Source organism: Musca autumnalis, unplaced genomic scaffold (genome assembly GCF_047663935.1).
Source record: "Musca autumnalis isolate F117 unplaced genomic scaffold, ASM4766393v1 scaffold_2, whole genome shotgun sequence".
NCBI classification, from domain to species: Eukaryota; Metazoa; Arthropoda; class Insecta; order Diptera; family Muscidae; genus Musca; species Musca autumnalis.
This window is the reverse complement of record NW_027411755.1, coordinates 176,447,570-176,461,955: the sequence shown is the minus strand read 5'-3', so window position 1 is coordinate 176,461,955 and position 14,386 is coordinate 176,447,570. Positions and strand designations below refer to the sequence as shown.

Here is a 14,386-nt window from a genome sequence, read left to right as displayed (position 1 = left end):
CGGATTTGCGATTTTGGTTGGTTCCGTCAGGGTTTCTTGAAGATTTTAGGTCATTATCTCCGGATGTATGGACTTGCGCAAGAAAAAAAATTGTACCCTTTACGATGGTGGATGCAAGGACAACCTACTGAAAAAAATCTCAAAACGATCCGAGAGGAGCTCTTCATCTTCACTTTATCCGTATTCGAACACGATCTAAATCAGGAACAAAACAGACAATTTTTGAACTTATGGGTTAGGTATCTGAAGGAGTGGACCAATATGACCCATCTTCGAACTTAAACTAAGTTTATACAACATATTATGATACCCAAAATTTGGTTCGAATCGGTTGATCCGTTCGAGAATTATCGTGAGGACCAGCCAGACAGAGAGACGGACAGACAGGCAGACGGACGTTTCGACTCCAAATTGTCTGAAACGAATTTCGTCCGTTCTTTCGATGAGGCACATTTTTGGTTGCATCAAAGTGTATATACCCTTTCTACCCTAAAGGCTGAGGGTATAACATTTTCAGGGAATTCAATGTTAGAGGATCCAAATCAATTTTATACCCTCAGCATTTATGCTAACAAAGGTATATATATACATTTTCATATGGGCAAAATGTGCCTGATCGAAATAATGGTTTTAGACACCAAGTATGTTTGAACGAAATCCGTATCAGACAATTTGTAGTCGATTTAGCAATGTCCGTCCGTTTGGCTGGTGCGCATGATAACTCTCGGACGGATCAACCGATTTGGTCCACAATGTTGCCTTTGTAATATTTTGTCCAAACTTAGTTTAACTTCGAAGATGGGCCATATCGGTCCATTCTTTCAGGCATCTACCCCACAAAAGCTCGAAAAATTGTGCGAACGATAACTCTTAAAGACATTAACCAATCTGGTCCATAATTCCTGAGAAAATAGCCCGAAAGCTGTGAAACCCCGCTAAGGCACCATGTGTATGCATGCAAGATAACTCTCCAACGAATATACCAATTCGATCCAAAATTTTACAGTCGTAATATTTTGTGAAGACTTAAATCACGTTCTATAATGAGCAATATCGGTCCACTCCATTGGGTACCTCCCCCACAACTGTTAAAGATTTCCGCTAAAGTGGTGTGCACTATAACTCTCGAAGGCAGTAACCGGTTTGGTTCATTCTTTGCACACCGTGATATTTCTATGAGACATAGATCCGGTTGTAATATGGACTATATATGTCAACTCGTTCGGGTACCTCCCACACAAAATTTCAGAAAATTGCAGTTTAGGACCTCCTCTCGAATCGTACTGATATTTCTTGCAACAGGTTACATTCAAGGTCCCTATTACGATGGTACAAGGAGCAAGTCGACACTTCTTGAGAAAATAAGCCGAAAGCTGTAAAAACCCCTACGGCCAGCAAGTGTAGTGGTCGGTCCAAACTTTGGATCTAGAAATATTGTGTATATGTTCAAAAGTGGGACCTATCGGTCCACTGCTGGGGTAACATCCACACAAATGTTAACATTTTGCGAGGATCCTTTGGATTTTTTTACCCAGTGTCCCTGTTTGCAGCGATAATAAGTTTTTCGTGGGTCTAAGTTATATGGTGAAACTGAAATGACTGGTGGGCGCGATATTTATAGAGAGGCATGATATAAGAACCACTTCCAAAATGGACTCTGACGGTCCATTCCTATTGGTACCTCCCCCGCAAAACTCTTGAGCTTTAATCCAAATCCGGCCAGTTCATACGCCCAAAATTCTGAAAACCCCCTAAATACATACGTTTTATACCCTCCACCATATTATGGCGGTTATAATTAAATTTGTATATATATTATTGATCAGCATAAAATTCTATGTCGATTTAACCATGTCCGTCTGTCCGTCCGTCCGTCTGTCCGTTGAAATCAAGATACAGCTCGCAATTTTAAAGATAGAGAGTCAATATTTGGTACAGAAGTTTTTATTACTTGCAGGATAGTTGGTATTGAAAATGGGCTATATCGGTCCACGTTTTGATATAGCCCCCATAGAATGGTACCACCCGATTTTCGGTATTTTGAAAGTACTAGCTTCATTATCACACCGAAATGGCTGAAATTTCGCACTTAGTCTTCTTTAAGGGTATAAAACTTTCCCCCAGAATTTTGTCGGTACCGGTCCACGTCTTCATATAGCCCCCATAGAACGGTACCTCCCGATTTTCGGTATTTCGAAGATTTTAGTTTCATTATCATACCGATATGGCTGAAATTTGGTACTTAGTCTACGTTGGGGGTATAAAACCTTCTCCCTGAATTTTGTCGGTATGGGTCCATGGCTTCATATAGCCCCCATAGAACGGTACCTCCCGATTTTCGGTATTTTGAACGCTTCCACCTAAATGGCTGAAGTTTGGTATATAGCCTTTGTTGGGGGTATACAACTTCCCCCTATAAATTTGTCGGTATAGGTCCCCGCCTTTATGTAGCCAACATAGAACGGTACCTCCCAATTTTCGGTATTTTGAAGGTTGTGGCCTCAATTTTCCTCCGAAATGGCTGAAATTTGGTATTTAGACATCGTTTGGGGGTTCTCAACTTTCTCTTTAAATTTGTCGTATAGGTCCACGCCTTCATATAGTCCCCATACAACGGTACCTCCCGATTTTCGGTATTTTTAAGATTGTGGCCACGATATTCCTCCGAAATGGCTGAAATTTGGTATTTAGACTTGGTTGGGGATACTCAAACTTCCCCTTTAGATTTGACGGTATAGGTCCACGCCTTCATATAGCCCCCATGGAAAGTGACCTCCCGATGTTCGGTATTTTGAAGAATGTGGCTTCAATATTCCACCAAAATGGCTGAAATTTGGTATTGAATTTTCTTTGAGTCTAAAAAACTTTCCGTCAGATATTTGTCCGTATAGATCGACGTTTTGAAATACCCCCGATAGAACGGTGCCTCACATTGTTTTCCCGAAATTGCTGAAATTTTGTATTAAGTTCTCTTCATACACGAATTGAAACTAATTTTTCCATTTTACTTCAATACAACTCGTGGTGGAGGGTATAACGCCGTTCTTACTTGTTTTTTGAAAAGGAAGTGTTTCGATTCACACTGTCTGAGGATATATCTGTCGGCAAAGCCGACTGATGCTTTTTTACTTGTCTATTTATAAAATAAGATGCCATACAAAATCACTTGCACCTCTGCTTGAATATCATATTGGTATTGATTTACTTTCTCTTTACTTTTTCAGGAATGTACACTGGACAAAATGAAATCAATCAACACATGGCTGTTTGAGCTAAACAGCTTTGAATATTTTGATACGGGTGCGAAAAGAAGTCCACTGATGAATTGTCAAAAGGTGGTGGCAAGGAAACGTAAGTACCAATGAAACTCATTCATATCTTAAATAAGTAAAACAAAAAAATAAATAAATTTTCTTCCGATTAGCTGTCACAAATCAACTTGTTACTGCAAGATTTTGCCAACTAAACACCGGAGAATCGGATGCCTGTGCCATATTAAGATCAAAATTACGTATGCCCAATGAAGATTCGAATGGCCACAACAACAACTATCGAAACCAAAATGGTCGACAAGATGGCAGTGGTGATCCCAGTCAGGATTTTTTCTGTTCAATTTGTACCACAGATAATTGTAATGCTGCTGGAAGTATGAAGAGTTTATTCTGTTTGGTGGGTGGTGCCTCAGTTTTGGCTGTACTAATGTCCCGATCACTACAACAAATGGTGTTTTATATAATGTGGTGAAATTCTATTGGAGGTTATAAGAAATAATATTGTTAAGTTTTTTATTATTATTAAATTTTTATATGAATTTCAGTTCTAGTTAAGATTTAATTGCAAAATATATATATTTTTATTAATATTAATAAAATGAAAAAAGAACAATAATTTAATTATAATAAACAAATCAACGCAAAACTTATGTATATAACCCAATTTCAATTATATAAAATATGATTAAAATAAAATGAAAATAATAATATTGAATAATTCGAATTAAACAAAACAACTTATGTATGTAAATAGGCCTTATTAGATGTATGAGAAATGCTAGCAGCTAAACGAAAAAAAAACATATATTAAATAGCGGCGACACACCCAATGCAAAAACAACTTAAATATTTAAATATTTATTTTAAAATTGTAAGAAAAACCAAATAACGTAAATAATCAAGGTATGTTATAGAAGACGAATGTGTGATATTATAACCATCACTGAGAGTATTTAGCTGTTATTTTAAAATTTTTGAATCATAACACTAAAGGTATTTAAACTTCTTTTTAATAACTTATGGAAGACCCTAGATTGAAATGGTTACCAGTCTATAAATGATTATACACAGCTGAAATACTCAGATATCTTGCTACCATTCAATCGACGATTATTACTGGAGTGTCTGCCCAGTAAACATGCGTTGGTTATGACAATAGTATTTTATGAGTGGTGTTATATCAGTCCTATAATAATATACATAAATGAATGACAAAACTCTCACATAAATTAGGGGTAAACAAAAAAAAGAGTTTTAACACACGTTATAATATGATACATTTTCTAAATAAACACAAAAATAAATAAAGATGCAATAAACTTTAGCATTATTTTAAACTCTTAAGTGGTTTCCTAGTGCAGACCCCTAAAATAACATAATTATATAAGAATAATACATTTACACGGCTAGAAAAACCGATCATTATTACATGGGTTGTTTTGTGTGTATTATTCACCTTAATGCCTTTTTATTTAAAGAAAAGTATCGATATTGGAAAACCACATTGAATATAAAGAAGTACTCATAAGTAAATATAGTAAATCAAAGCAATAATGATTACGTATTTAAAAATTAACTAGCACAGTTCTCGCTACTTCGTATGCGGAAAGGTAATAACAAACTAATAAACAATATTTAATGTGGAAATGGTGAACAATTGATATATAATTTCAATTAAGTACAGCTCGTACCAAAATACTAATACCATCTCTATCCCTACACCCAGTAACATATTGAGTATTATTTAGTTGACCGATATAACCCATCTTCGAACTTAAACTAAGTTTGGACCTAATCGGTTCATCCGTTCGGGAGTTATTGTGCGCACCAGACAGACGGACGGACGGTCATGGCTAAACCGACTGCAAATTGTCTAAAACGAATTTCGTCCAAACATACTTGGGGTCTAAAACCGTTATTTCGATAAAGCACATTTTTGGTCGTATCAAAGTGTACATACCCTCGTTAGCCTAAAAGCTGAGGGTATATAAATAGGAGTGTGAAAGAACAAGTAAGAAAGTATCAGTCAGAAAAGAATAAATAGCATACAGAACATATTACCAAAAATTTAAAAACGACGAAAGCGGCACTCTTTCCAAACTTGGTGTGAGACGTACCCGAATGAGTGGTCTTATGTAGTCAATAGTCGGACATAATTCGAGGCTGTAGATAATAATACTATGTTCAACATTTGGACAATATCGGGTTCTCCCAAAAATAAAAATCAAAACGATGAGAGACGAGCTACATATTAAAGTGCACTTTTCCCAAATTTTGTGTGGGAGGTACCCGAAGGACGGGACCAATGTTGTCCATGTTCCGACCAGTTACGACTTTATGAAATAATACGATGTGCATAGTTTGGACCAACCAGAATCTCCCTGCGAGAGTAATCTTGCAGATATGCAATTTTAATTTGTGTTTTCAAGGTTTCTTGGAGCTTTTAGGCCATTATCTCATGAAGTATGGACTTGCACCCAAAATAAATTGTACCTTCATAAAGGGAGTCGCAAGGACATCCTGCTGAAAAAAATTCAAAACGATCCGAGAGGAGCTCTTAAACTTCACTTTACCAGAGGTTTGTGTGGACGGTACCCGAAGGAATGGACCGATGTAGTCCATATTCGAACCCGAACTATATCTGGAAGCAACAATACGATGTCCAAAGTGTGCAACTTGTATTCACTGCCCCCTTTACGACGGTACAAGTTTCATCAAGGGCAAGTCCATACTTCCGGAGAAAATAGCAAAAAACCCCTATAACAAGATGTTGCAGCGCATGATAACTCTCGAACGGATCTGCCGACTTGGTCCAAAAATTGGGCCTTCGTCATATTTTGTACAAACTTAGTTTCAGTTCGAAGATGGGCAATACCGGTCCACAACTTCCGGTACTTCCCCCCAATATTTAAAAAAGTTTCACTAAAATCATGCATACCGTATCTCTCGAACGGGGCAACCAATTTGGTCCAAACATTGGATCTCCTTATATTTTGTCCAAATTTAGTTTAACTTCTAAAATGGGCCACATTGGTCCTCTCCTTAGGGTACCTCCCCCACAAAAGTTCAACATTTGTGTCTAAGTGCAGTTTAGGGTCTGTTCGAAGATCCTTTAGAAATATACACCGATCCTGTTCGTTGTGGTCCTGTTTAATGCGATATTCAGTTTTCCGTTGACAAGTCCATGCTTCCTGGCATACTGGTCCAAAAGTTATACGATGACCCACAGAAATTACCAGTGGGCGCGATATCTATTGAAAAAATATGACTCCCAAAATAAGATCCACATCCATAATGGACTATGTCGATCCATTCCTTAAGCACCTCCTCCGCAACACTTTTGAACTTCAATCCTAGTCCACATTTTTGTAGGTTCATACGACCAAAATTTTGAAATCTCCCTAATACATAAGTTTTTTTTGGGCTGAGGGTATATCTCTGTCGGCAAAGCCGACTGATACTACTTTAATTGTTGTAACTATTGTTTGTGGCGTTTAAAGGACCAGTGGCATTTTGTGGTTTAACACAGGCTAGGGTATATATTTGTCGGCAAAGCCGACTGGTACCTTTTTACTTAAAGATTTCTATTAACACAGACTAGTCGGCAACGCCGACTGGTATTTTTTACTTGTTTCCGTTTGTAATGGAAGGATATTATCGATAATGATAAAATTCCGAGTGGATCTAGCCTTGTCCACCCGTGGTAATCACCCTAGCGTCCACAATAATGGAAGGAGAACACTATATTTTTGCGCTCTAGTTTCTTGTTTTTTGCATAGGCAGGTCATACTCGAAGATAGTCTATCGGTCCACTTTTTGGCATAGCCCCTATACAACAGTGCTTCCCGACTTTCGGTATTTTGAGAATATTAGTTATTATTTTTAACCGAACTTGCTATAATTTGACCAACAACACATCTCCACCAAAAATGGTCAAAATTGTCCATGTTTGGTATAGGCCCCATGTAACGGTACCTTCCGATTGTTGGTATTTTGAATGTTTTTAGCTACAGTTTTTATTGAACTACCCGTAATTTGACATGTAAAATTCCCTGACGTCATGATCAACATAGGTCCATGTTTTTATATAGACCCCACATAACGATACCTGCCGATTTCCGGTATTTTAAGGATATTAGCTATATTTTTACCGAACTACCAGTTATTTAGGATCCCAGTGGTCACAAAACTTCTCCATAACAAGGAAAAAATGTGTCGGCCGGCTTTGCCGACAGAGACCCGAAATAAAGTGTAAATTTTTCCGCGAACATGTCTAATTCTGTTCTTAAGCCTGATTGTTTGAACGTTGGTGAGTATCGGAAGAATTGGGCCGATAAAGCTCATGTTCGTCTAAGTTTGGACAAAACGAGAACCAAAGTTATCCGTTCGTGAGTTATGTTGGTCAAATTGACTTCAAATTGTCTGAAAGAAATTTCGTCCAAACATACGTGGGGTCTAAAATCATTTTCATCGTATTCTTTAGTCTAAAGGCTGAGGGTAAAAATTTCAAATTCTGAAATTGATAAATTTGAAAAACTGTAGAAAAATTATGTAGTTAGATATGTCCCAATTTACATTAGGCGAGTTTACTTGCGGCAATTGTCAGTTTGTAGGTAAGAGAGGGTGCTGAGAGGCAAAGGGTTACCATATGCCTCACCTCTCTCTCCTACAAAATGACAATTGCCGCAAGTAAACTCGCCCAATGTAAATTGGGACTATGTATGTGCATACATATGTATGTAAAAATGTTTCGAATACAATTTTTTTATTTCAATCCGAATAATAAATAAGTAATTCATAAAACATTTTCATTATTGCTTTGAAACACTGTCGTTTACATTAAAATACTCACTTAAACGAAAATGTTTAGAGTTGTGGCAGGGCAAAACAGAAATATGAAATAGTAGTTAAATTTTTAATGAATGTTAGAAAAATGGTGGCAAAAAAAAAAAAATAAAACCAATTAAAATGATAAGCAATTGTTAGAACAATAAAATTGTTAGAATTTCATATGAAATGTGAATTCATAAATGTAAAAACAAAACAGCAATAAAACTAAATATTCACACAAAACGGCAAACATTTAAATTGATAAATTATGTAATAGACAACATACACACATACATAACAGCCGATTTCATTTGGAACAGGTGTGTCATACATATTTGTTTGTCTGTGTTCCTCATTCGGAAGGAAATTACGGAAACAATAAAAAAACAAAAAACAAACACAAACAGATAAACAAATTATTATACATAAATACTATGTAAACAATAAATGGACAAACATTAAACATGAGAACAATAAAAATAAAATAAAAGAAATATTTGCGAAAAATACAAAAAAAAAAAAAATTAAATTATTACTCAACTCCCCAATGTTTGTTAAAAAATTGGAGAATAGGAGAATGATATTGAGAGGAAATCGGTAAGTAAAAACAAATAAAACAAGTAAAAAAGTATCAGTCGGCTTTGCGGACAGAGATATACCCTCAGCCCATGTGAAACTTTCATCTACGGACAGATCAAATGTACTAAGGGTCTTTTCTTTCTTTTGTGGCCCTTATCGGACATTATCGGTCCATAATGGAAGTGGATCTTATTTTGGAAGTCATATCTTTTCGATAGATGTCGCGTCCAATAGTCATTTCAGAAGGTCGTCATAGTATAACTTTTGAACCAGTATGCCAGAAAGCATGGACTTGTCCACGAAAATATAATATCACATTAAACAGGACCACAACGAACAGCATCGGTATTCATTTCCAAAGGATCTTCGAACAGACCCTAAACTGCATGTAGACACTAATGTTGAACTTTTGTGGGGAAGGTACCCTAACGAAAGGACCGATATGGGTCATTCTAGAATTTTAACTAAATTTGGATAAAATATTTGGAGATCCAAAGTTTGGAACAAATTGGTTGCCTCGTTCAAGAGATATCATGCATACCATTTTAGTGATATTTTTTAAATTTTGGGAGGGAAGCACCGGAAGTTGTGAACCCATCTTTGGACAAAATATGACGAAGGCCAAATTTTGGATCAAATAGGGTGATCAGTTCGAGAGTTATCGTGCTCTGCCGTGGGGGTCTTTTACAACTTTCGGGCTAAAAAAACTTTTACGGTCGTAACTGAGGTAGCGAGTTGCTTCAGCAAAAATTAAAGTGATTCGAGAGCAGGTTTTAAAGTGACTTACTTACTTAGATGGCTTTTATATTAAACAGAACGTCTTGTTTCATAAACCGAACTAAGAATAGATTTCCAAACGCATCCAACTTTGCTTTACTTCTCCAATTTTGGATGCCATGATATCTTCTTCAACTTGGTCTTTCTAAGTCAGTTTCGGCCTTCCCTTGGGGCGTATACCGTCGAGTGGCTCGTATTCAAACTCTTTTTTGACGGGGGCTTCTTTATCCATCCTGTTGACGTTGCCAAGCCAACGTAATCGTTGTAGTTCGATACGTTTAACTATATCGATGTCGGTCGGCTGGTATACCTCGTGGTTCATACGACGCCGGTATTCACTGTCAACGCATATTAGTCCATAAATCTTTAGAAGAATTTTTCTCTCAAACAGACCAGGTTCTGCCTCATCTGCTTTCGCAAGTACCCATGCTTCAGATCCATACATAAGTACGGGTAGTTGTCTGGTAGAGTGTAAGTTTTGTTTGACGAGAGGTGGTTTTACTTTTAATCTGTTTAGTTAGACCAAAGTAGCATCTGCTGGCCAATATTATTCTTCTTTTGATTTCAAAACTTATGTTGTTCGTTTTATATATGGCGGTGACGAGGTAAATAAAGTCATTTATTACCTCAAAATTGTAGTCCTGAACATCAACAGTTGGTCCGAGTCTACTGGACGTCTTGCGTTTTGATACCATAAACTTTGTCTTACCGCCGTTGACTGCCAGACCCCCTTTGGCAGACACTTTTTCAATTTTCGCAAAGGTGGCTGTTACGGATCGAGTTGATCGACCTATTTTATCAATATCGTATCGGCCAGTAACATTATATCCTTATTGTATATAGTGCTATTTTTATCTCTATCGGTATATACATTCTCTTCCCGTATGATCTTTTCCAATAGAATATTAAATAGGTCACACGATAGGCTGTCACCTTGACTGAAACCTCGTTTTGTTTTAAAAGTTTTCAAAAGGTTCCGAGAGGTTCTTTTCTACTTTAGCAGTTGATCTTGTATTAGCCAATGTCATTCTGCATAATCTTATAAGTTTTGCAGGGATACCAAACTCAGACATGGCTTGAAACACCTTTGATCGAATTGGGCTTTCGAAGGCGGCCTTATAGTCGACGAACAGGTGGTATGTGTCGATCTGTCTTTCGTGGCTCTTCTCCAGTATTTGACGCGGTGTGAAGATTTGGTCAATTGTCGATTTACCAGGTCTAAAACCGCATTATGTTATTGACCATGGGTTTTAAACGTTCACACAGAACACTCGACAGCACTTTGTATGCGATTGGGGGCAGACTTATGCCTCTGTAGTTTGTACACAACGTGTTGCTTCCTTTCATATGTACGGGACATAGGAGGCTGAGGTTACAATCGTTGGGTATGCTCTCTTCCTGCCAAATTTCGTTAATTAACAGATGCATACTCCTTATCAGCATTTCGCCACCGGTCTTGAACAGTTCGGCGCGCAGAGCATCAGCTCCTGCTGCTTTATTGTTTTTCAGCCGATTAATTGCTGTCATGACCTCGTTTTGGCTAGGTTGAAGACATTCAACGTCGTCGTATGCGATTGGTTCTGCTGTATCTTCATCGCCGCCCATATTCGATACCAAGAGCTTCATGAAATTCTCCTTCCAGATCCTCAGTACGCTAACTGTATCAGTTACCAGTTTGCCTTCATGATCTTTGCAGGAGAATGTGCCTGCACCATACCCTTTAGTCTGGCGTTTTACACTCTGGTAAATTTTGCGGACTTCATTCTGACTCCTGAACTTCTTTAGTTTCTCACGCTCACGTTTTTCTTGCTCTTTCTTTTTTCTTCTGATAATACGCTTCTCCTCTCTCCTCTTCTCGCGATATTTTTCTTTCGCGCTTCGTGTTGCTACTGAATGCAGGGTTGCTTTGTATGCCGCTGATCGTACCATCGATTTTTAGGTGGTCGTTTTTGGTACTAAAGCACAGGTTTTGCGGCAGTTTGATGTGAGTGGGCTATTCTTTGCCACTGCGCTTCCACATTATCGGGGCAAGCAGTGCCGTCTTCCAGCATGTGAGTCAGTTAAGCGGAATAGGATTGTGCTATCTGTTGTGTGTGCAGCTTCTCGACATCCAGCTTCCGTCCTGTGTTAGATCGCACTTTATTTTAGAGAAATGTAACATGTTAGGAGCAGATATGAACACATTTGGTACCAAAAATTAGACTTTAACTTTTTTAATTTTGGCCAATGGCTGCGACCACTGTGCCTCGTTAGCATAAATGCTAAAATAAACATGCGAAAACAAATATTTAGGCTAACATTCAAAACGTTTTCAAAGTCACCCTAACACTCCCTGATAAAGGAAAATAGAAACACGTTTCCTATGCATTTGGTTGAAGTTTTTTTTTTTTAATTTATGGTTGACTCATTATTTAAAAATATACATATATAAAAACACAGTGTTCTTCTTCTAAATTAATATTCTCGCTCATTTTGCACATCACTTCAAAGCAACTCTTACTCACCAAATAATTCATGAAAACTTTTAAAAACTTCAATTGTTCAGCTACCACCACCACTGTGTCATTAAAATGTTTTGTTTTTCTATTATTATCATGTCTGCATGTCATTTTTTTAATGGAACTTTTTAATTTTCTCTATCTTTGACGTTTGATGTTGTTGTTGCTGCTGTCGTTTTTGTTGTTTATGTGACATCTTGCCAATGTTATTGATATTCGAACAATGATTGTTATCGGACCCACGAAATTGCACTGTTCTCGAACCTTGAATCTTTCTTAAACAGCAGAGCAAAAGGCAAATGATATTCTTCTGAAATTTGATTTTCAAAAAATTTATCATCATTTTAGTGTTTCATTAACGTTTTTGGAGTTCAAATCTTTGACGAGTTCTTTGTGTGATTGAACGCATAATTGTAATTTAAAATAAAAATATAACTAACATTATCAAATATGATAACAAATAATAATTTGAAATTAATAACTTTTATTGCAATTGGAATATTAATACCAACAGTTAAAGGTACAAAAATACTTAAAGTATATTAAAACAAAAACTTTAAAAATGCTTTTGAACGTCACCGAAACACATAAGTTATCAATATCAAAGTGATTAAAGTAAAGGAAATATTAATCATTTTCTTGTGTGTGAAAAGTTTCTTTAAAAATAATATAAAAGCGGATATAACTGTGAATCATATTAAATATGGAGCGTGCAGCGAATATACTTGTTACTAAAATATAATGCCCATAATACCGCTACTAAAGAATATTTTTATTATAAACACTATACTTAAATTAAAGTGGTACAAAAATAATTTCCCACAAACAACCCAGAAGGAACAATGCAAGCCATTTTTTTTATCAATAAATGCAGTCCGGTTCTATTTTTATGTCTTTGATATGGAGTCTTCTTTTTATCGCCGCATCCCAAAAGGATTGTCAATAATACGACAGCACCTCTGGAGAAATGTTTCATGGCACACACAAATATCCCAGATGGGCCCAGATGGGACAAGGGAGACTTTTCTCATATCAATGAGTGCACCCATGACTCACATCAGCTCAATGATATGTGACCTACTGTTTATCGCTGAGTCCGAACGGCTTTGTCTTACGACACCACTTATAGACAAGTTTTTCATTACTGGAATACTCAAGAAATGTCGTCTACATTATACTGAGGGGTATTTTTGCCAACGTTGGAATGTATGATGTTTTTGCAGGGCCTGGAATCGAACCGCAGACCTTATGAGTGCAAGACAGACTTGCTTACCACTGCAACACGGTGGCATGAAACGACGAATGTACAATAGACTGAACCAACAAATAATAAGACAACAATTAAATAAAAAAAATGTTTGGAGTTCTACCGCGTACATTTTTTCAATTCTGTCCAAAAAAAAAATATAAATGAAATTTTATAGCAATCGGTTAACGTTAATCCGTGCCAAACTAGCGATCTTTGTTTCCATAGTAATTTGTATGGGGCCAAAGGTGCATTTTCACGAAAATTCTCTAAGTTCCGCAGATATATTTCAATCGCTGAAAAAACTTTACCAGTTCATTGTTGTAGCTAAAAAAGAATCCTACAAAAATTCGTGGTCATGAAACTTCTCCACCAAAAATCGTCAACATAGCTCTATGTATGGATATAACGGTACCTCCCGATTTTTGGTATGTTTAGGGTTTTGGCTACCATTTTTAGATGACTTACTTACTTAGCTGGCCCATTACAGAACATTTGTTCCATAGACCGAACTAAGAAAAGATCTCCATTCCTCTCTGTTTTTCGCTTCGCTTTCTGGAATACCGCGCCTTTTCTTTTCTTCATCCACTTGTATGCTCCATCGAAGCTTAGGCCTACCGATTCTGCGTGCACCGCCATGTGGCATGTATTCATACGCATTTTTAGCGGCTTCATCATCGCTCATTATTATGATATGGCCTAGCCAACGCAACCGTTGCATCTCGATACGTTTACCTATATTCATGTCAATGCTTATATAGCTCGTGGTTCATACGACGCACAGTGGACAAAAATAGAAGGAGTTGACCTAGGTTGATGAATTTTTGCACAAGTACTTATAAGGGCATAGGAATGAAAATTTTCAACTGTGGTCCATATCGGTTCAGATTTGGATATAGCCCCCATATATATCTTTCCCCGATTTTGCTATAAATCAGTAAATTTTAATCGAATACCCTTCAAATTTTATATGTGATATTTTCATAGGTCCCTGAGTAGTTTCACTGATTTTCATAAAAATCGGTACAGTTGTGGATATAGCTGCCATATATATCTTTCCTCAATTTTTGGTAGACGAAGTCTTTATCTACCTCAAAATTATAGGTACCAACTTCCACAGTTGGTCCGAGCTCTATGGACGCTTTGCGCGTCGACACCATCAATTTGGTCTTTTCGCCGTTTAC

General features: G+C 37.0%; 2 protein-coding genes across 2 annotated transcripts in view; both read left to right on the top strand.

The window, feature by feature from the left end:
- The window catches only part of witty (without maturity), a 64,910-nt gene extending 56,791 nt beyond the window's left edge, over positions 1-8,119 (top strand). Inside the window, exons 3-4 of the mRNA XM_073966169.1 lie at positions 3,225-3,351; positions 3,425-8,119. Of these exons, the coding sequence (XP_073822270.1) occupies positions 3,225-3,351; positions 3,425-3,744 (447 nt within the window). The 3' untranslated portion in view covers positions 3,745-8,119. The remainder of the gene's footprint in view (positions 1-3,224; positions 3,352-3,424) is intronic.
- Positions 8,120-12,223: 4,104 nt separating this feature from the next.
- LOC141393202 (uncharacterized) overlaps positions 12,224-14,386 on the top strand; it is a 31,159-nt gene continuing 28,996 nt past the window's right edge. The window contains exon 1 of the mRNA XM_073966167.1: positions 12,224-12,476. Within this exon, the coding sequence (XP_073822268.1) occupies positions 12,407-12,476 (70 nt within the window). The 5' untranslated portion in view covers positions 12,224-12,406. The remainder of the gene's footprint in view (positions 12,477-14,386) is intronic.